Here is a 23,532-nt window from a genome sequence, read left to right as displayed (position 1 = left end):
CCATAACCATGACCACAACCACGAAGCTCTACATCCATGACCATAACCATGAAAACAACCACGAAGCTCTACGTCCATGACCACAACCATGACCGTAACTACGAAGCTCCACATCCATGACCATAACCATGACCACAACCACAAAGCTCTACATCCATGACCATAACCATGACCACAACCACAAAGCTCTACGTCCATGACCATAACCATGACCATAACCATGAAGCTCTACATCCATGACCATAACCATGACCACAACCATGAAGCTCTACATCCATGACCATAACCATGACCATAACCATGAAGCTCTACATCCATGACCATAACCATGACCACAACCACGAAGCTCTACATCCATGACCATAACCATGAAAACAACCACGAAGCTCTACGTCCATGACCACAACCATGACCGTAACTACGAAGCTCCACATCCATGACCATAACCATGACCACAACCACAAAGCTCTACAGCCATAACCATGATCATAACCAGGACCATAACCACGACCATGACCATGACCACAAAGCTCTACATCCATAACCATGATCATAACCATGACCACAACCACGATCATGACCACAACCACAAAGCTCTACACCTATAACCACAATCATAACCATGACAATGACCACGACCATGAAGCTCTACACTCATAATCATAACCATAACCAGGACCATAACCATGACCATAACCACGACCACGAAGCTCTACACCCATAACCACGACCATAACCATGACCATGGCTCTAACCATAACCATGACCATGACCATAACCATGACCATCACGATAACCATAACCACGACCATAACCACGACCATAACCACGATCATGACCACAACCACGTCCACACCCATAACCATGACCAATAACCATGACCATAACCATGACCACAACCATGACCACGACCACGAAGCTCTACACCCATAACCATAACCACGACACACCGCGACCACAACCACAAAGCTCCACACCCATAACCACGACATAACCACGACCACGAAGCTCTACACCCATAACCACGACCATAACCACGACTACGAAGCTCTACACCCATAACCACGACTATAACCACAACCGTGACCACAATCACGAAGCTCTACACCCATAACCACAACCATGGCCACGACCATGACCACGACCACAAAGCTCCACACCCATAACCACGACCATAACCATAACCATGACCACGACCACAAAGCTCTACACTCATAACTATGACCATAACCATGACCACGAAGCTCTACACTCATAACTATGACCATAACCACAACCATGACCACGACCACAAAGCTCTACACCCATAACCACGACCATAACCACGACCATGACCACAACCACAAAGCTCCACACCCATAACCACGACCATAACCATAACCATGACCACAACCACGAAGCTCTACACTCATAACTATGACCATAACCACGACCATGACCACAACCACAAAGCTCTACACCCATAACCACGACCATAACCATAACCATGACCACGACCACGAAGCTCTACACCCATAACCACGACCATGACCATGACCATGACCACAACCACAAAGCTCTACACCCATAACCACGACTATAACCACGACCACAAAGCTCTACACTCATAACTATGACCATAACCACGACCATAACCACGACCACAAAGCTCCATACCCATAACCACGACCATAACCACGACCATGACCACGACCACAAAGCTCCACACCATAACCACGACCATAACCACGACCATAACCACGACCATGACCCTACACACACAATTTTATCAAGAATCCCCACATCTGTGACCGTGAAACCCTACATTTGTGACCATGACCATGGCCACGGCCGCAACCTCAGCCCAACCTCCTGCCCTTCCTTCCCCCCCCCTCCCCCGGGGTGCAATAAATGTGATTTATTTCCCAGCCACACACTTATCACGTGCGCACGTCTGTCATCTGTCGCACGTTGTTATCGCCGTCGTTATCAGGGCCAGAACGAAGGAGTTCAGATAATGCCACCATTTGGGGGTTTCGATCTGATTTCCTTCTGCCCAGCACTTCTCCTGCCTCCAAAAATGCTGATTTTGCCTCGAAAAAAAGTGCCATTTTGCCTCAAAAAACGTTCTTTGCTTGAAAAATTGCCACAAAACTGCTATTTTTGCCTCATAAAAGCTCTGTTTTGCCCCAAAATCATTTTCTTCCCTCAAAAAAGTGCTGTTTTGTCTCAAGAAGTGCTGTTTTTGCCACAAGAAATGCCATATCTTTGCCTCAAAAAGCAAAATTTTACCTCAAAAAAGCACTGTTTTCACCCTCCAAAGTGCATTTTTCCTCAAATAGTATTTTTTTCTTCAGAGAAGTGCTATTTTGTCTCATAAAAAAACATTATTTTACCACAAAAACTGCTGTTTTTTCCTCAAAAAGTGCTACTACTTGCATTTCTATTTCCATTTCCATTTTATTCCCATTTTTATTTCCATTTTTATTCACTTTTTTATTTCCGGTTTTATTCCTTTTTCCAATTTCCATTCACATCTTTATTTCCATCTTATTTTCTCATCTCCATTCCCATTTTATTCCCACTTTTATTCCCATCTTCTTCCCATTTTATTTCTTTTTATTCCCTTTCTTGTCCCCATTTTACCCCCATTTCTATTTCCATTTTTATTTCTTCTCCTTCCCCTTTGTATTTCCACTTTCATTCCATTTTCATTCTCATTTCTGCTCCGAATTTTTATTTCCAATTTCCCCATTTTAATTCCCATATCATTCCAATTCTATTCCTATTTATTTCCCATTCTTACTCCCGTTTTATTCCCATTCTATTCCCATTCTATCTATTCTTATTCCCGTTTAATTCAATTTTATTCCCACTTATTTCCCATTTCATTCCCATTTTATCCCCACTCTATTCCCATTTTATTTATTTTTATTCCCGTTCTTATCCCCATTTCATTCCCATTCTTATCCCCGATTTCCCCCCTTACCACTTTCCTTTCCTCCCCCCCCCTTCCCCCCTCCACATGGGAACCCCCCCATCTTTCCCCACTCCGATTTCCCCCCTTTTCCCCCCTTCCCCCCCATTTTTATCCCCCCTCTCCCCCCTCATTGCCCCCCCAGTGCCACATCTTTACAGCCTCACATTCCCACCCCCATCGGGCGACGTCCTTTGCAGAATCAGCAAAAAAAACCACGAAAAACCAACAAACAAACCTCAAAGAAATAAATATCTACACGAAAAAAAAAAAAAAAGTAAAGTACAGCAACTAATTAAGATATAAAGCACTCAGGGCTGCCCCCATTGGCAGAGCTCGTTAGCAATCAGGGTGCCGTGCTGATAACGAGAGGGAATAAAACGGGGATTTATTGCCCTGAGAGCAAAGCGGGAGGCAGAGGGCCCATAAGGTGAGTTTCTACCAAAATTCTTCTCTTCTTCCCCATCTTTTTTCCCCATTCTTTTACATGTCTTCCTATTTTCTTCCTATTTTTCCTATTCCCCCCTCCCTTTTTCCCATTGCCCCATTTTTCCCATTCTTCCCCTTCTTTCCCCCATTTATTTTCAATTTTTCCATTTCTTCCCCTTCTTCCCCCATTTATTTTCAATTTTTCCCATTCTTCCCCTTCCCCCATTTATTTTCAATTTTTCCCATTCTTCCCCTTCTTTCCCCCTTTTATTTTCAATTTTTCCCATTCTTTCCCCTTTTCCCCCATTTATTTTTCAATTTTTCCCATTTTTTCCCCTTCCTTTCCCCATTTATTTTCAATTTTTCCCATTCTTCCCCTTCTTTCCCCATTTATTTTCAATTTTTCCCATTTTTCCCCCTCTCTCCCCATTTATTTTCAATTTTTCCCATTTTTCCCCTTCTTTCCCCCATTTATTTTCAATTTTTCCCATTTTTCCCCTTCTTTCCCCCATTTATTTTCAATTTTTCCGTTTTTTCCCCTTCTGTCCCCAATTTCATTCCATTTTCCCATTCTTTCCCCCGTTTTTCCTCATTTTCCCCATTTTTCTCTATTCCCTCTCCTCTTTCCCCAATTTCATTCTGTCTTCCCCTTCTTTCCCCCATTTTTTCCCATTTTCTCCAGTTTTTCCCCATTTCCCCCCTCCTTTCCCCCATTTCATTCCATTATCTCCTTCTTTCCCCATTTTCCTCATTTTCCTTCATTTTCCCCATTTTCCACCTTCTTTCCCCCACTTGATTCAATTTCCCCCTTCTTTCCCCTATTTTTCTCCATTTTCCCCCATTTTTCCTCGTTTTTCCCCTTCTCTCCCCAATTTTTTTCTGCTTTTCCCCCTTTTTCCCCTCCTTTCCGCCATTTTTCCCTCCTTTCCGCCATTTTTCCCCTCCTTTCCGCCATTTTTCCCCTCCTTTCCCCCATTTTTCCCCTCCTTTCCCCCATTTTTCTCCTCCTTTCCCCCATTTTTTCCCCATTTTCCCATTTCCCCATTTCCCCATTTTCCCCATTTTCCCCATTTTGTTCCATTCTTTCCCCCATTTTTTTATGCTTCCCGCTCCCCTTTTCCCCTTCTTCCCCCATTTCTTTCCATTTTCCCCCCTTTTTCCAATTTTTCCAATTTTTCCTCATTTTTCCCCATTCTTTCCCCAATTTTTCCAAATTTTTCCTCATTTTTCCCCATTCTTTCCCCAATTTTTCCAATTTTTCCCCATTCTTCCCCATTTTTTTCCATTTTCCTCCTATTTTCCCATTCCTTTCCATTACCCCCTGTCATGCCCGTAAACCGTTGACACCCCCCCCAAAAAAAAAAAATTAAGAATAAAAAATAATAATAATTTTTTTTTGGAAAACAACATTTTTCAAAAACATTTTTGTTTCCATCTCCGAAACCTCAGCAAATTTCACCTCCAGCATCAGATGGAGCCGCAAAATTATTTAAACAATTTAATCTTTTAAATTCAATTTAATTTAATAAATTAACTTTACTTTAACGCACCTCTCAGGGAGCGCGAGAAAAATAATAATAATAATTAAAAAAAAAAAAACGGAAATAATTTCCAACTTTTTCTAAAAATTGTGGTTTTTTGGGGGGGTTTCTTCACCGAAAAAAATCCCGGGACGGATGGGAAAATAATTAAAAAAAAACAAAAACGGAAATAATCTCCAACTTTTTCTAAAAATTGTGGTTTTTTGGGGGGTTTCTTCACCGAAAAAAATCCCGGGATGGATGGGAAAATAATTTAAAAAAAAGAAAACAAAAACAGAAATAATTTCCCAATTTTTCTAAAAATTGTGGTTTTTTGGGGGGGTTTCTTCACCGAAAAAAAGCCCGGGATGGATGGGAAAATAATTAAAAAAAAAAAAAAAGAAAACAAAAACGGAAATAATTTCCAACTTTTTCTAAAAATTGTGGTTTTTTGGGGGGTTTCTTCACCGAAAAAAATTCCGGGATGGATGGGAAAATAATTAAAAAAAAAAAGAAAACAAAAACGGAAATAATTTCCAACTTTTTCTAAAAATTGTGTTTTTTGGGGGGGTTTCTTCACCGAAAAAAATCCCGGGACGGATGGGAAAATAATTAAAAAAAAAAAAGAAAACAAAAACGGAAATAATTTCCAACTTTTTCTAAAAATTGTGGTTTTTGGGGGGCGTTTCTTCACCGAAAAAAATCCCGGGACAGATGGGAAAAGCAAAATTCAGCAAATTGGAGATCGTTCTGAGCGTCCTCTTCTGCGCTGTGGTGGTCGTGGCCTGCGTCCTCATCGGGGTTCTGGCCACCAAGGAGAGCGAAGCCAGCAGCGGTGAGCGCCGTTTTGGGGAGGAAAATGGATATTTTGGGATTTTCAGTGCTTGTTGGTAACTGAAGGAAGCACAAAATCGCTTCTGAGCAAAAAAAAAAAAGAAAAAAAAAAAGAAAAATAATCGGTTGAAATCCACAGAAATTGAGTTGAAAAACTCAATCCCAGCCGGCGTGGCGGGAAGCAGCGGCGGCACTGAGCTTAAAAATCTTTAAAAGCATCAGAAAATGAGCAAAAAAAGAAAAAATAAAAAAAAAATTAAAAAATCCGTTTAGAAAATGGGAGAAATTTTGGGGGTGGTTTGGGAGAGAGGAGAAATGGGAGAATCGGGTTGTTTTGGTATTGGGGGAATTTGAGGGGGGAGGGGAATGGAAAGTTTAGGGGGAAAATGAAAATTTTGGGGAATGGAAAAGTTGGAGGGAAATGAAAATTTGAAATTTGGGGGGAATTGAAATTCGGGGGAAATTTTGAGGGAATTGAGATTTTGGGGGAATTGGAATTCGGGGCAAAATTGAAACTTTGGGGAATTTGGGGGAGGAATTGGAATTTGGGGGAACTGAAGTTTTGGGGAAAGTGGGACTTTTTGGGGGGATTGAAATTTTGGGGGAATTGAAATTTTAGGTTACTAAAATCCGGGAGAAAATTTTGGGGATTTGGGATTTTGGGGGAACTGAGATTTTGGGGGGAATCAAAGTTTTGGGGAAAGTGAAACTTTTGGGGAGAACTCAAACTTTGGGGGGAGGATTGGAATTTAAGGGAAAGCGAAAAATTGGGGGAATTGAAATTTGGAGGAATTTTGGGGAAATTGAGATTTTGGGGGAATTGGATTTTGGGGAAATGGAAATTGGGGAAAAATTTGGGGGGAAAATTGAAATGTGGGGGAGAATTTGAAGGGACTGAGATTTTGGGGGAATTGGAATTTTGGGGGAAATTGAAACTTGGGGGATTTTGGGGGAGGAATTGGAATTTGCGGGAACTGAAGTTTTGGGGAAAGTGGGACTTTTTTTGGGGAGAACTCAAACTTTGGGGAGGGGAAATTGGAATTTAAGGGAAAGCAAAACATTGGGGTAATTGAAAATTTGGGGGAAATGGAAATGTGGGGAAAATTTGGGGGAATTGAAATTTGGGGGAGATTTTGGGGGAATTGGAATTTGGGGGGAAATTGAAATGTGGGGGATTTTGGGGGAGGAATTGAAATTTGGAGGAACTGAAGTTTTGGGGAAAGTGAAACTTTTTGGGGAGAACTCAAACTTTGGGGGGAGGATTGGAATTCAAGGGAAAGCGAAACATTGGGGTAATTGAAAATTTGGGGGAAAATGGAAATGTGGGGGAAAATTTGGGGGGAAAATTGAAATTTGGGGGAGATTTTGAGGGAATTGAAATTGGGAGAAATGGAAACGCTGAGAGGAAGCTCTGATCCTTGCAGAATTCTCCCCAAGTTGCCCGAGTGTGGAAATAGCGGAGAGGATCGACTGCATTCCAGATCAAGTCGCCACCAAGGTGTGAAAAAACTCCAGACTACGTAAAAATCTGCTTTTTTTACCCCAAAAAAGTGAAGAAGTCTGAGGTAGTTTTGCTCAATGCATTTTCAACCATTTCAACTACCTGGAGCACCTCCAGTTTTCGGTGTGAGATGCTGATGGCAGCAACGCAACGACGCCCCCAAATTTCCATTTCAGCTTTTCAAAACCCAAAAAGTCCAATCTGAAATTTTCAAACCTGAATTTTCAGAACAAAAGAATTCAAACTTGAAATCTTCAAATCTGAAAATATCAAAGCCAAAATTTTCAGACCCCAGTTTACAGAACAGTGACAGAAATTCAAACCTGAAATCTTCAAATCTGAAAATATCAAATCCAAAATTTTCAGACCCCAGTTTACAGAACAGCGACAGAAATTCAAACCTGAAGTGTCCAAATCCAAACCTGTTGAATGCAAAAATTTCAAACCTGAATTTTTTGAACAACAACAAAAAAGTTAAAATCTGAAGCTTTTGAATCTGTAAAGGTCGAATCCAAAATTTTGAAAGCTGAATTTTCAAAACAAAAATTCAAATCTCAAATATTTGAACCTGAAAACGCTGAATTTGACATTTTTAAATCTGAATTTTTTGAACAACAACAAGAAATTCAAATCTGAAATGTTCAAATCTGAAATTTTCAAACCCCAATTTACAGAACAACAACAGAAATTCAAATCTGGCATGTTAGAATCTATAAATGCTGAGCCCAAAATTTTCAAACTGGATTTTCAGAACAAAATATTCAGAACTATAAAAGAAATTCAAACCTGAAATGTTTGAATCAAAAAATATCGAATCCAAAATATTCAAACCCCACTTTACGGAACAACAGAAATTCAAATCTGAAATGCTCAAAGCTGAATTTTCAGAACAAAAAAAATCAAATCTGAAATCTTCAAATCTGAAAATGTCAAATCCAAAATTTTCTAACCCCGGTTTACAGAACTATACCAGAAATTCAAATCTGAAATGTTTGAATCCAAAAATGTTGAATCCAAACATTTCAAACCTGAATTTTCAGAACAAAAAATGCAAATCTGAAAAGTTTGAATCCGAAAACGTCAGAATCTGAAATTTTTAAACCGGGATTTTCAGAACAACAACAAATTTTGAGATTGGAAATGTTCAAATCTGAAATTTGCAAAACCAAAATCTGAAATATCTTCAAATTTTGATTGATTATTTTTTCCATTTTTAAATCTTTTTCCTTTCCTCTTCTTTTCCTTTTTCTCTTCTTTTCCTCTTTTTCCTTTTTTTTTTTTTAATTTTCATTTTCTTTCATTTTCATTTTCCCTTTGTCTCCTTCGTCCTTTTTTTCTTCTTCCTTTTCTTTCCTCTTTTTTTTTTCCTTTTTCCTTTTTCATTTTCCTTCCTTTACTTTTACTTTTTTCTTTTTTCTTCTGTTTTCCTTTTTTCCTCTTTTATCCTTTCCTTCCCTTTTTTCTCCTTTTTCATTTTTTATCCTTTTCTTCCCTTTCTGTTCCTTTTTCTGTTCCTTTTTCCTTTCCTTTTTCTTTTCCTTTTTCTTTTCCTTTTTCTTTTCCTTTTCTTTTCCTTTTTTCTTCCTTTTTCTTTACCTTTTTCTTTTCCTTTTTCTTTTCCTTTTTCCATTTCTCTCCTTTTTTTTTCCTTTTTCACGTTCTTTTCTTTTTTCTTTTTTTTCTTTTTTTTTCCTTTTATCCTTTCCTTCCCTTTTTTCTCCTTTTTCATTCATTCCTTTCCTTTTCTTTCCTTTCCTTTCCTTTCCTTTCCTTTCCTTTCCTTTCCTTTCCTTTCCTTTCCTTTCCTTTCCTTTCCTTTCCTTTCCTTTCCTTTCCTTTCCTTTCCTTTCCTTCCTTTCCTTTCTTTCCTTTCCTTTCCTTTCCTTTCCTTTTCCTTTCCTTTTTTCCTTTCCTTTCCTTTTCCTTTCCTTTCCTTTTCCTTTCCTTTCCTTTCCTTTTTCCTTTTTCTTTCCTTTCCTTTCCTTTTTCCCCTTTCTTTCCTTTTTTTCTTCTTTCCTTTCCTTTTCTCCCTTTCCTTTTCCTTTCCCATTCAGCCAATTTCTGCCTAAACACTGGCCTGCAAAATTCCCATTTCTGTTATCCCACACTTTACCACACCTCAATTTTTAAGTACCCTTAAAAAATAATTAAGAGGGGAAAAAAAATGTATAATGAGAACTATTGAGCACCGTATTTCAATTTTCTTTTTCACCCCAAATACCCTTAGAGAAAAAAAAAAAGGGGGGGGGGGAAGAAAACCAAGCCAACAAGAGCCATCAAGCACCGCATCTCAATTATCTTTCTCACTCCAAATGCCCCTAAATAAATTAATTAAAGTAAATCCAACGAGTTCATATCACAAGAACCACGGAGTGCCACCCTCCCCTATCTGCAACGGCGACGAAAAGAATGCCAGCAATGCCACGGGTCCTTGGAATGTCACTGACACCGGAGATCTCACGTTCTGCCATCCGTATCACAGCTCTGCGCTGGGGCAGAGGGCAACGTTCACACGTTATCACCTCGATTTGGGGTCACCCAGGAGCAAAGCTGTGCTTTTTGGTCCCTCTTATCGCCCCAGGGGGTGCGGCGAGCTTAAATATTGATACGAAATTAAAGCCCTTATCTGGCTCTAATCACAGCCAGAGCCCTTTTTATCTGGCGGACTCTGTCCCAGCACTGGTAGGAAGGAAAATTCTTTGCTCTGCAGCAAAAGTTCCCCACCACAAAACCCTTAAAATGGATTTATTTGAAGGCTGCTAATCGAAACGTTCGCGGCTGAAGATTCTCATTCCAATCGTTTTCAGTCTGGAGGGAAGGGAGGAACAGTGGGAGGTAAAAAAGAGCACTCAGAAAAAGTGGGAAATGGGGATATTGGTCGATCGATTAATTGCAGGTTTTCCTTTTTTGACATAAAGTTAAAAAAAAAAAAAAAAAAAAAAAAAAGGATATTTCCCATTCGCAGTCACTGAAGCGGTGCAAATAGTTTTCAGGTGAAGAAACAAGTTTTGGTGGTTTGGAGGGCAAAATTAAGGCCGAATCAATTAAAAAAAAAAAGGGGAGGGGAAGGGGGGCTTTGACTGGAACAGGTGACCCAACTTTGGTGCCAAAGGTGAAATATGTTAAAAAAAAAAAAAAAAAAAATGGGTGAAAACCTCCATTTCTTACAGCAAAGTGAAAGGAAATGGAAGTGAATGGGGTTGGAAATCGCGTGTCCATTTCCAACGCGAGTTTAGGGTTTTATTTTTACTTATTTCTTCCATCTTTTTTTTTTTTTAATTCATTTATTATTATTATTATTTTTTTCTTCTTCTGTTGGAAATAACGCGGAAACAAATCCCAATTTTTATTGTTTTTAACCCAAACCACCGCTCCCATGCAATCCTCGATGCGCGACCGCATCCATCCCACAGCAATCATTCCTTTAATTCCCCCGACCAAAAACCCAACACTTTTTTCCTCGTGGCCTTAAGAAAGAAATTGTCCCCAAATCCTCTTTTTTTTTTTTAAATCTTTTTTTTTTTTTTCTTATTTTTTTTCTACTCCCCAAAACCTTCCCGTCTTTTCCGACGCTCCGTTTCCCAATGGGATTTTCGCAGGCGGAGGTGAACGGATGGAAAACAAAACTCATTCCCAACTCTCACTTTTCCAAATCGATGTCACAATATGGGATTTTGGGGGGGTAAAAAAATCACCTTTTTTTTTTTTTTTTTTTTTTTTGTCTCTGTTTTGGATCAGAACCTGTGCAACCTCCGTGGGTGCTGCTGGAGCCCCCAGAGTGACACCAGTGTCCCCTGGTGCTTCTTCTCCTCCAACCATGGCTACAGGGTGGAGGGAGAGCAGCAGGCGACGCAGCAGGGTGAGCTCCATCATCCCCAAACCGGGTTTTAGGTTTATTTGGGGTTTCGGGGCTGAGGTTGGAGTTTTGGGGTGGCTTTAGGGTTTAGGATTGCAGTTGGGTTTGGGTTTGGTTTTTGAGTAGGTTTAAGTTTGGGTTGGTTTGGAGTTGAGTTGGATTCGGGATTTGGGATTTCGGGATGAGTTTTGGGGTTGGGTTGATGTTGGGTTGGAGCTGGGTTTGGGTTTAGCATTGGATTTGAGGTTTCAGGTTGGGTTTGGGGTTTCGAGTTGGGTTTGAGCCTGGATTTGGGATTGGGTAGGTTCAGCTTGGGATTGGGTTTGGGGTTTTGAGTTGGGTTTGGGATTTAGGGTTTGGTCGGATTTAGTGTTGGGTAGAATCAGCTTGAGATTGGGTTTGGGATTTTGGGTTTGGTTTGGGATTTTGGGTTGGGGTTGGATTTGAGGTTTGTGTTGGAGTTAGGTTGGGCTTGGGTTGGGCTTTTAGTTGGATTTGCGGTTGCGTTTGGGGTTTTGGGTTGGATTTGGGATTAACGTTGGGTTTGGTTCAGAGACTGAGTAGGTTTATGTTTGGGTTGATTTGGGTTTGGGATTGGCTATGGGGTTTTGGGGTGGGTTTGGGGTTGGATTTGATGTTGGATAAGTTCAGGTTGGGGTTGGGTTTCAAGTTGGGTTTGGGGTTTGGTGTTTGGGGTTTGGAATTTCGGGTTGGATTTGGGGTTTGGGATCGGGTTGAGTTCGGTGTTGGGTTGGAGCTGGGTTGGTTCGTGTTTGGGTTGGATTGGGTTTGGTGTTTGGGGTTGGATTTGGAGTTGAAAGGGTTCAGATTCGGGATTGGCTTTGGGGATTGGGGTGGTAGGTAGGTTTGGGGTTTAGGGTTGGGCTTGGGTTGAGTGTGGGTACGTCTCAGTATGGCTGGGGTTTAGGGTTGGTTTTAGGGTTGAATTCGAGTTGGGTTGGCTTCAGATACTCTTAAGGTTGGATTGGGCTTTGAGTAGGTTTAGATTTGGGTTGGATTTGGTTTAATTTGTTGTTTTCTCCAAGGATTTCAAGCAACGCTGACCCGTTTCTCCTCACCTTCACTTTTCGGGGACGACATCAACACTGTTCTCCTCACTGCAGAATACCAGACACAAAATCGCTTCCATTTCAAGGTGAGATTTCCCCCGAGGTTTGTCTTTCTGGGGTCTTTTCCTTCAAAATTTGGTGCACGGGGGAGATGCTGCGAGGTGAGGGAGGCATTAATTAAATTGATTAAGTAATGAATTTTCTTTCTCTCCCCCCAAGAGAGTGGGAAAAGTCTTTATTGTATCTGTAGGAGCAGTGGGTACAAACACAGGGTTCATTTTGGGGGTGGGGGGGAGGAAGGCAAAAAAGGAGATCATAAAGAAAATAATAATAATAATAATAATAATAATAACAACAACAACAACAACAACAACAACAACAACAGGTAAAAAAAAAGACAGACGTCCTAAAAATCAGTCATAAAGCAATAAATGAATGGGTGTTACTGGTTCAGCGGTCATCGATACAAAATAAGGATTGGGATATTAGAAATACTGTAATTTAATCGTAAGTACAGTAATTAATACTATAATACAACAGTCTAATTAAGGAAAATTGACCTCACAAAGGTGTAATTAAGGAAAATGACCTTAAGTGTGAGATGGCTGAGCTAATCTTGGAAAGATCTAATTAAAGAAAATTGACCTCAGGAGGAGTCTAACTGTTGAAAATTGACATCAAGGTGCTCTAATTAAGCAAAATTGACCTCTGAAAGGTCTAATTAAGGAAATCAACCTCCAGGAGTAAGCCTGATTAGATAAACAGTATCTTGGAGGTACTGTGGGACTTGGAATCCCAGCAAAGATTCGATTGGTTTTAGGGTAATCCCATGGGGATGGAAACTTAATTTGAGGTGAAAAATAATTTTCTGGAGGCAATTAGCATTGATAACTTGTTTGGGTTTGGGAGCATTTATTCTAAACAGAGGCAAGTTGGAATTTGGGGCATTTAGCTTAAATTACAGTAACTCGGGGTTTTTTTTTTTTCCCAAAATACCTCAGCCCAGCACAGCCCAACCCAACTCAACCCAACCCCACCCAGTGAACCCAACCCTTCCCAATCCAACCCATTTCCCAACTCTACTCGACCCAATTCAACCCATCACCCAATTTAACCCATTTCCCACCTCAATCCGACTCAACTCAGCTCACTCCAACCCATCCCCCAATCCAACCCCACCCAACCCTACTCAACCAACCCATTTCCCACCCCAATCCAACTCTACTCAACCCAACCCACTGCTCAACGCAGTTCAACCCAACCCTACTCACCCCAACCCACCTCCACCCAACCCAATCCAACCCACTGCATAACCCAACCCGACTCAAACCATCCCAACCCATCTCCACCCAACCCAGCACAACCCGTTGCCCAACCAAAACCCACCCAACTCACCAACTCATCCCAATCCATCCCCACACAACTCGACACAACCCACCGTCCAGTCCAACCCAACCCAACTCAACCATCCCATCCCACCCCACCCAACCCAACCCAACCCACTGCCCATCCCACCCCAACCCAATCCAACCTATTTCCCAACCCAAATCAATTCATCCCATCCCATCCCATCCCAACCCAACCCATCCCATCCCAACTCATCCCAACCCAACCCACCCCACTCAATTCATCCTATCCCACCCATCCAAACCCAACCCAACCCAACCCATTGTCCAACCCAACCCAGCTCAATTTATTCCATCCCACCCCCACCCAACGCAATACAAACAACTCCAACCCAACCAACCCCAACCCAATTCATCCCAACCCAACTCAACCCATCCCATCCCACCCCAACCCAACTCATTACTCAGCTCAACCCATTTCCCAACCCAACCCAACCCAACCAAACCCATTTCCCAACCCACCCAGCTCAATTTATTCCATCCCACCCCCACCCAACCCAACTCATTGCCCAACCCACCCAAATCAACCCATTGCCCAACCCAACCCAACTCATCCCACCCCACCCCACTCAACTCATCCTATCCCACCCCCCCCAACCCAACCCAACCCGTTGTCCAACCCAACCCAGCTCAATTTATTCCATCCACCCCCACCCAACATAATACAAACAACCCCAACCCAACCAACCCCAACCCAACCCAACCCAATTCATCCCAACCCAACTCAACCCATCCCACCCCACCCCAACCCAACTCATTACTCAGCTCAACCCATTTCCCAACCCACCTCAACCCATTTCCCAACCTATTTCCCAACCCAATTCAACTCAGTGCATCCCATCCCACCCCACCCACCCCAACCCAACTCACTGCCCATCCCACCCCAACCCAATCCAACCTATTTCCCAACCCAACTCAATTCATCCCATCCCATCCCATCCCAACCCAACCCACCCCACTCAATTCATCCTATCCCACCTATCCCAACCCAACCCAACCCAACCAAACCCATTTCCCAACCCACCCAGCTCAATTTATTCCATCCCACCCCCACCCAACTCAACCCATTGCCCAACCCAACCCAACTCATCCCAACCCACCCCACTCAATTCATCCTATCCCACCCCCACCCACTCCAACCCAACCCAACCCATCGTCCAACCCAACCCAGCTCAATTTATTCCATCCCACCCCACCCAACCCAATACAAACAACTCCAACCAACCAACCCCAACCCAATTCATCCCAACCCAACTCAACCCATCCCATCCCACCCCAACCCAACTCATTACTCAGCTCAACCCATTTCCCAACCCACCTCACCCCAACCCAACCCAATTCAACTCAGTGCATCCCATCCCACCCCCACCCACCCCAACCCAACCCACTGCCCATCCCACCCCAACCCAATCCAACCTATTTCCCAACCCAACTCAATTCATCCTATCCCATCCCAACCCAACTCATCCCAGTCCAACCCACCCCACTCAATTCATCCTATCCCACCCCCACCCACTCCAACCCAACCCAACCCAACCCATTGTCCAACCAACCCAGCTCAATTTATTCCATCCCACCCCACCCAATGCAACACAACCCACCCCAACCCAACTCAATCCATATCCCAACCCAATCCAGATCAGTTTATCCCATCCCACCCTACCCAACCCAACCAAACCCACTGCCCAACCCAACCACCCCACTCAGTTCATCCCACCCATCCCAACCCAACCCAACCCATTGTCCAACCCAACCCAGCTCAATTTATTCCATTCCACTCAACCCAACCCAACCCAACCCATTCCAATCCAGCTCAAGCCATTTCCCAACTCAACCCAGTTCAATTTATTCCATCCCACCCCCACCAACACAACCCACCCAACCCAACTCAACACATTTCCCAACCCAACCCAGCTCAATTTATTCCGTCCCATCCCAACCCAACCCAACACAACCCACTCCAACCCAACCCATTTCCCAACCCAACCCAACCCAACACATTGCTCAACCCAACACAACCCAGCTCATCCCAACCCAATTCATCCCATCCCATCCCAACCCACATCGCCCCTCCGCTCCATTCACCACCATCACACCAGGAACACCCTGAAGCCAACATTCCTTTTCCTCCCCCTGTATTTGTGCCCCTCCCCCAGCTGACAGACCCGGCAGCAGAGCGCTTCGAGGTCCCCCACGAACACATTGGTCCCTTCAGTGGCTCGGCAGCTTCTGATTTAAAATACGCAGTCAACGTTCAGCAAAACCCTTTTGGCATCAAAGTGACGAGAGTCAGCACCGGGAAAGTGGTGTAGGTGCCTTCGGAGTGGTTTGTTGGTCATCTCATGGGGCCATTTCATGGTTTGGGGTTTTTTTATGGGGTTCGGGTGGAAATCTGTTTGGGTCTGAGGTTCTCTGATTCCAACATTGCTCCCTTGGGTGAATGAATCAACGAAAATCCTCTTCTGGTGTAAAATGTGGGGATGTGAGGATTTTTTCTCAGCTGCCTCTTTTCCCCGTTGATTTTTGGGAAGTGACCCAACCCAACCCAACTCATCCCACCCCAATCCAACCCAAACCATTGCCCAACCCATTTCCCAACCCAATCCATCCCAACCCATTTCCCAACCCAATTCATCTCAACCCAACCCATTTCCCAATCCAATCCATCCCAACACATTTCCCAACCCAATTCATCCCAACCCAACTCATCCCATTTCCCAACCCAGTTCACCCCAATCCAACCCAACTTAACCCATTTCCCAACCCAATCCAACTCTCAGCATTTTGCCATAAGTTGGTGGTGCTTTGTTGCTCATCTCATGGGGCCATTTGGTGCTTTGGGGTTTTTTTATGGGGTTCAGGTGGAAATCTGTTTGGGTCTGAGGTTCTCTGATTCCAACATTGCTCCCTTGGGTGAATGAACGCAATGAAAATCCTCTTCTGGGGTAAAATGTGGGGATTTTTTCTCAGCTGCCTCTTTTCCCATTGATTTTTGGGAAGTGACCCAACCCAACCCAACTCATCCCACCCCAATCCAACCCAAACCATTGCCCAACCCATTTCCCAAACCAATCCATCCCAACCCATTTCCCAACCCAATTCATCTCAACCCAACCCATTTCCCAATCCAATCCATCCCAACCCATTTCCCAAACCAATTCATCCCAACCAAACTCAACCCATTTCCCAACCCAGTTCATCCCAATCCAACCCAATTCAACCCATTTCCCAACCCAGTTCATCCCAATTCAACCCAACTGAACCCATTTCCCAACCCAGTTCATCCCAATCCAATCCATCCAACCCATTTCCCAACCCAGTTCATCCCAATCCAACCCAACTTAACCCATTTCCCAACCCAATCCATCCCAACCCATTTCCCAACCCAATCCAACTCTCAGCATTTTGCCATAAATTTGGTGCTTTGTTGCTCATCTCAGTTCTCTGATTCCAACATTGCTCCCTTGGGTGAATGCCAATGCAACAAAAATCCTCTTCTGGTGTAAATGTGGGGATTTTTTCTCAGCTGCCTCTTTTCCCGTTGATTTTGGGAAGTGCACCCAACCCAACCCAACTCATCCCATTTCCCAATCCAACCCAACCGTTGCCAACCCATTTCCCAACCCAATCCATCCCAACCCATTTCCTAAACCAATTCATCCCAACCCAACTCAACCCATTTCCCAACCCAGTTCATCCCAATCCAACCCAACTTAACCCATTTCCCAACCCAATCCTCCCAACCATTTCCCACCCAATCCAACCCAACCCAACTTAACCCATTTCCCAACCCAATTCATTCCAACCCAACCATTTCCCAATCCAATCCATCCCAACCCATTTCCCAAACCAATTCATCCCAATCCAACCCAACTCAACCCATTTCCCAACCACATTCATCCCAATCCAACCCAACTCAACCCATTTCCCAACCCAGTTCATCCCAATCCAACCCAACTCAACCCATTTCCCAACCCAGTTCATCCCAATCCAACCCAACTCAACCCATTTCCCAACCCAGTTCATCCCAATCCAACCCAACTCAACCCATTTCCCAACCCAGTTCATCCCAATCCAACCCAACTCAACCCATTTCCCAACCCAGTTCATCCCAATCCAACCCAACTCAACCCATTTCCCAACCCAGTTCATCCCAATCCAACCCAACTCAACCCATTTCCCAACCCAGTTCATCCCAATCCAACCCAACTCAACCCATTTCCCAACCCAGTTCATCCCAATCCAACCCAACTCAACCCATTTCCCAACCCAGTTCATCCCAATCCAACCCAACTCAGCCCATTTCCCAACCCAGTTCATCCCAATCCAATCCATCCCAACCCATTTCCCAACCCAATTCATCTCAACCCAACCCATTTCCCAATCCAATCCATCCCAACCCATTTCCCAACCCAGTTCATCCCAATCCAACCCAACTTAACCCATTTCCCAACCCAGTTCATCCCAATCCAACCCAACTCAACCCATTTCCCAACCCAGTTCATCCCAATCCAACCCAATTTAACCCATTTCCCAACCCAGTTCATCCCAATCCAACCCAACTCAACCCATTTCCCAACCCAGTTCATCCCAATTCAACCCAACTTAACCCATTTCCCAACCCAGTTCATCCCAATCCAACCCAACTCAACCCATTTCCCAACCCAGTTCATCCCAATCCAACCCAACTCAACCCATTTCCCAACCCAGTTCATCCCAATCCAACCCAACTTAACCCATTTCCCAACCCAGTTCATCCCAATCCAACCAACTCAACCCATTTCCCAACCCAGTTCATCCCAATCCAACCCAACTCAACCCATTTCCCAACCCAATCCAACTCTCAGCTTTGCACCATAAATGTGTGAAGGTTTGTTGCCCATCTCATGGGGCCATTTCATGGTTTGGGGTTTTTTTTAGGGTTTTTTTTTTTGGGTTGATTTTTGGGAAGTGGTCGCAGCTTTGTGCCATAAATTGGTGGAAATGGTTCTAATTCCCCAAATTCGCCACCATCGCTGTTTGCTGTGGGATTTTTAGGGTTATTTCTGCACGTTGTGGGATTTTTAAGTGCCTCGGATGGGGTTGCTTGGGAAATAGAAGGGAAAATGGAAAAACATATGGGGATAAAAATAGGGAAAAAAATAGAAGAAACTGAAATGTAAAGTAGAAAAAATTAAGAATAGGAAAAATAGGAAATAAAAATAGGAATAAAAATAAATAAACTAGGGAAAGAGGTAGAAGAGAAATAAGAAAAATGAGAAATAAAAATGGAAAAAATGGAAAATAGAAAACAGAAAATGGAAAATGGAAAATGGAAAATAGAAAATGGAAAATGGAAAATGGAAAATGGAAAATGGAAAATGGAAAAAAAAAGGGAAGTGTCAGGAGAAAAAAAAGAGTAGAAGTAAAAATAAAATTGGAAATAAAATCAGAAATAAAATGGGAAATAAAAATAGAAATTAAACGAAAAAAATGGAAATATAGGAAAAAAATGGAAATAGAAATAGAAAAAATGGGTATAAATTAGAAATAAAATGACAAAAAATATCAGAAATAATATAGAAGGAAATGGAAATAAAAATGGAATTAAAAATGGAATTAAAAATGAAAAAAATTAAAATTAAAGGTAATAAAATAACAAAAATAGAAATAAAATGGAAAAAAAAGAAATAGAAATAAAATGGAAAAAAATAAAATAAAAATAGAAATAAAATATAAAAAATAGAAATAATAAGAAAAAAAGAAATAAAACAGAAAAAAATAGGATACAAATAGAAATAAAATGGGAAAAATAGAAATAAAAATAGAAATTAAATGGAAAAAAAGTAGAAATCAGGAAAAATAGAAATAAAATTTGAAATAGTAGAAATAAGAGGAAAAATAGAAATTAAATGGAAAAATAGAAAAAAATGGAAATAAAATTAAAAATAGAAATAAAATGTAAAAATAGAAATAAAATAGAAATAAAATGGAAAAATTGTAATAAAATAAAAATAAAATATAAAAAATAGAAATAAAATAGAAATAAAATGGAAAAATAATAATAAAATAGAAATAAAATATAAAAAATAGAAATAACATAGAAATAAAATGGAAAAATAATAATAAAACAGAAATAAAATAGAAATAAAATGGAAAAAAAGTAATAAAATAGAAATTAAATAGAAATTAAAATATAAATAATAGAAATAAAATAGAAATAAAATGGAAAAATAGTAATAAAATAGAAATAAAATGGAAAAAATAGAAATAAAAATAGAAATGAAATAGAAATTAAAATATAGAAATAGCAATAAAATAGAAATAAAATATAAAAAATAGAAATAAAATAGAAATAAAATGGAAAAATAGTAATAAAATAGAAATTAAATGGAAAAAATAGAAATAAAAATAGAAATGAAAATAGAAATAGCAATAAAATAGAAATAAAATATAAAAAATAGAAATAAAACAGAAATAAATGGAAAAATAGCAATAAAACAGAAATTAAATAGAAATTAAAATATAAAAAACAGAAATAAAATAAAAAAAAACCCATAGAAATAAAATATAAATAATAAAAATATGCAACAGAACTCGAAATGCAAACAGGAATAAAGGCGGTGAGCTTGGAGTCCTGCGAGGTTCCCATAAGGGGAACCCGACCCCACAACTGACCCCAAATCCGCCCCATAGGAAACATCTGCAGGAAAGCGCAATTAAGCCCAATTAAGGAGAGCTGGCGGCTCGTCAAGCTTAATTAGCCAGCAGGACTTCATCCTGCTGTTGTTTCCTGGTTGGTCGTTAGGGGTGGGATCGGCTCCCTGGGGTTAATTAGGGCACAGAGGGGTAATTAAGGGCTGTGGGATCGAGGCAAATTGACGCGCGGGAAGTTGTTAATGTTCGCTTTCCTCGTGTAATTAATTAAAGGGGGAGAGGGGATGGGTGTATCTCGTTAACGAGGAAAAGCCGTGCGATGAAATGAGAAAAGGGTTTTCTTAATTAGGGGCGATTTGGGGCCAAATTCCTTCGGTTCGGGACTCAGAGCTTTAATGACGTCGGTTTGGGATTTGGGGGCTCTGGGAGGAAATGAGGCTGATGTGGGATTTGGGGACATGATCCATTTGGGATTTGGGGCAATATGAGTGGGATTTGGGGCGGTGAGAGGAAATATTGGTGGGATTTGGGGTGTTTGTGTTAAATAATGTCGTGTTGGGGTTTGGGGTTGGGGGTTTTGGGGTGAAATTGGTGGGATTTGGGGCATTTACCCTCCAAAACATCGGTTTGGGATTTGGGGACACGATCTGTTTGGGGTTTGGGGCAATATGAGTGGGATTTGGGGCGGGGGGAGGAAATATTGGTGGGGTTTCTGTGTTAAATAATGTCAGGTTGGGGTTGGGGTGAAATCGGTGGGATTTGGGGCATTTACCCTCCAAAACACCAGTTTGGGATTTGGAGACACGATCTGTTTGGGGTTTGGGGCAATATGAGTGGGATTTGGGGTGGGGAGAGGAAATATTGGTGGGATTTGGGGTGTTTGTGTTAAATAATGTCAGGTTGGGGTTTGGTGTTGGGGGATTTGGGGTGAAATCAGTGGGATTTGGAGCATTTACCCTCCAAAACACCAGTTTGGGATTTGGGACACGATTCGTTTGGGGTTTGGGGCAATGTGAGTGGGATTTGGGGCGGTGAGAGGAAATATTGGTGGGATTTGGGGTGTTTGTGTTAAATAGTGTCAGGTTGGGGTTTGGTGTTGGGGGATTTGGGGTGAAATCGGTGGGATTTGGGGCATTTATCCTCCAAAACATCAGTTTGGGATTTGGGGACACGATCCGTTTGGGATTTGGGGCAATGTGAGTGGGATTTGGGGTGGGGAGAGGAAATATTGGTGGGATTTGAGGTGTTTGTGTTAAATAGTGTCAGGTTGGGATGTGAGGTTGGGGGATTTGGGGTGAAATTGGTGGGATTTGGGGCATTTACCCTCCAAAACATCAGTTTGGGATTTGGGGACATGATCCATTTGGGATTTGGGGCAATATGAGTGGGATTTGGGGCGGTGAGAGGAAATATTGGTGGGATTTGGGGTGTTTGTGTTAAATAATGTCGTGTTGGGGTTTGGGGTTGGGGGTCTGGGGGTGAAATCAGTGGGATTTGGGGCATTTATCCCTCCAAAACATCAGTTTGGGATTTGGGACACGATCTGTTTGGGGTTTGGGGCAATATGAGTGGGATTTGGGGCGGTGAGAGGAAAATTTGGTGGGATTTGGGGTGCTTGTGTTAAATAATGTCAGGTTGGGATGTGAGATTGGGGGATTTGGGGTGAAATTGGTGGGATTTGGGGCATTTACCCTCCAAAACATCAGTTTGGGATTTGGGGACACGATCCATTTGGGGTTTGGGGCAATGTGAGTGGGATTTGGGGCGGTGAGAGGAAATATTGGTGGGATTTGGGGTGTTTGTGTTAAATAGTGCCAGGTTGGGATGTGAGGTTGGGGGTTTTGGGGTGAAATTGGTGGGATTTGGGGACACTGAGCTGAAATGATGTCGCTATGGGATTTGGTTCCATATCAGCGGGATTTGGGACCTTTATCCTCACTTCGCGACGTGGGGCACGGAGCCTCATTAACACCCTTTTGGGATTGGGCCAATTTCTCCCAACTAAAATAACTTTTGCTGCCCCCCAAGAAAAAAAAATAAACAAAACAAAAAAAAAAAACCCACCTTTTTCCCTCCCCACCTCCCCCAGGTTCGACACAACAGTGGGGCCGCTGCTTTTTGCCCAGCAGTTTCTGCAGCTCTCCATCCGCCTGCCCAGTGGGAACATTTATGGGGTCGGGGAGCACGTCCACAAAACCTTCCGTCACGACCTCAACTGGAGGACCTGGCCGATGCTGAGCCGCGACACGGCGCCCTCTGGTGTACGTACCCCATTTTGGGGCAGATTCTGCATGATTTTGGGGGTGGGGGAAATCGGTCATCCGGGTGCGTCACGGCTCGAGCACAACCCACGCGTTGGTTTTTCTTCACATTGGGTCAATTTTTGTATGATTTGGTCAATTATTATTAATATTTTTTTTTGCTAACTCTCCAATTCTTCAAACATCGGTGAGAAATGAAAGTTTGGGTCAATATTTGCACGACTCAGTCCTTTTTTTACTCATCTCTCACATTCTTTGGATTTCAATGAGAAATCTAACGAAGTTTGGGTCAATATTTGCACAATTTTGTCCTTTTTTTTTTTTTTTTTTTTTGCCTATCTCTCAAACTCTTCAAATGTCGATGACAAATCAAACAAAGTTTGGGTCAATATTTGCACAATTTGGTCCATTTTTTGGCCTTCATCTCACACTCAACAAATTTCAATCATAAATGAAAGTTTGGGTCAATATTTGCACAATTCAGTCCTTTTATTTTTTTTGCCCATCTCTCGCTCTCTTTGGATTTGATGATGATCAAAGTTTGGGTCAATATTTGCACAACTTGGTCCATTTTTTGGTCTTCATCTCACACTCAACAAATTTCAATCATAAATGAAAGTTTGGGTCAATATTTGCTCAACTCAGTCCATTTTTTACTCATCTCTCACATTCTTTGGATTTCAATGAGAAATCTAACGAAGTTTGGGTCAATATTTGCACAATTCGGTCTTTTTTTTTTTTTTTTTTTTTCCCCATCTCTCTCACTCTACAGATTCTGATGATAAATCAAAGAAAGTTTGGGTCAATATTTGCACAATTTGGTCCATCTTTTTTGCCTATCTCTCAAACTCTTCAAATGTCGATGACAAATCAAACAAAGTTTGGGTCAATATTCGCACAACTTGGTCCATTCTTTGGTCTTCATCTCACACTCAACAAATTTCAATCATAAATCAAAGTTTGGGTCAATATTTGCTCAATTCAGTCCATTTTTTACTCATCTCTCACATTCTTTGGATTTCAATGAGAAATCTAACGAAGTTTGGGTCAATATTTGCACAAT

At 41.9% G+C, this 23,532-nt stretch overlaps 2 protein-coding genes across 2 annotated transcripts in view; both read left to right on the top strand.

Moving 5' to 3' along the window:
- Positions 1-3,358: 3,358 nt before the first annotated feature.
- Positions 3,359-23,532, top strand: part of LOC104916085 (maltase-glucoamylase-like) — a 90,284-nt gene continuing 70,110 nt past the window's right edge. The window contains 7 exon segments of the mRNA XM_085215058.1: positions 3,359-3,386; positions 5,620-5,740; positions 7,164-7,237; positions 10,979-11,099; positions 12,143-12,252; positions 15,729-15,880; positions 22,298-22,469. Coding sequence (XP_085071184.1) covers positions 5,620-5,740; positions 7,164-7,237; positions 10,979-11,099; positions 12,143-12,252; positions 15,729-15,880; positions 22,298-22,469 — 750 coding nt within the window. The 5' untranslated portion in view covers positions 3,359-3,386.
- Positions 16,013-19,517, top strand: LOC146542031 (uncharacterized). The gene is made up of 2 exons (XM_085215064.1): positions 16,013-16,054; positions 17,265-19,517. Exons 1-2 carry the CDS (start codon positions 16,013-16,015, stop codon positions 18,438-18,440), a joined length of 1,218 nt encoding a protein of 405 aa, XP_085071190.1. The 3' UTR covers positions 18,441-19,517.

Source organism: Meleagris gallopavo, unplaced genomic scaffold (genome assembly GCF_905368555.1).
Source record: "Meleagris gallopavo unplaced genomic scaffold, MGAL_WU_HG_1.1 scaffold_2, whole genome shotgun sequence".
NCBI lineage: Eukaryota > Metazoa > Chordata > Aves > Galliformes > Phasianidae > Meleagris > Meleagris gallopavo.
This window is presented reverse-complemented; position numbering and strand designations above follow the sequence as displayed.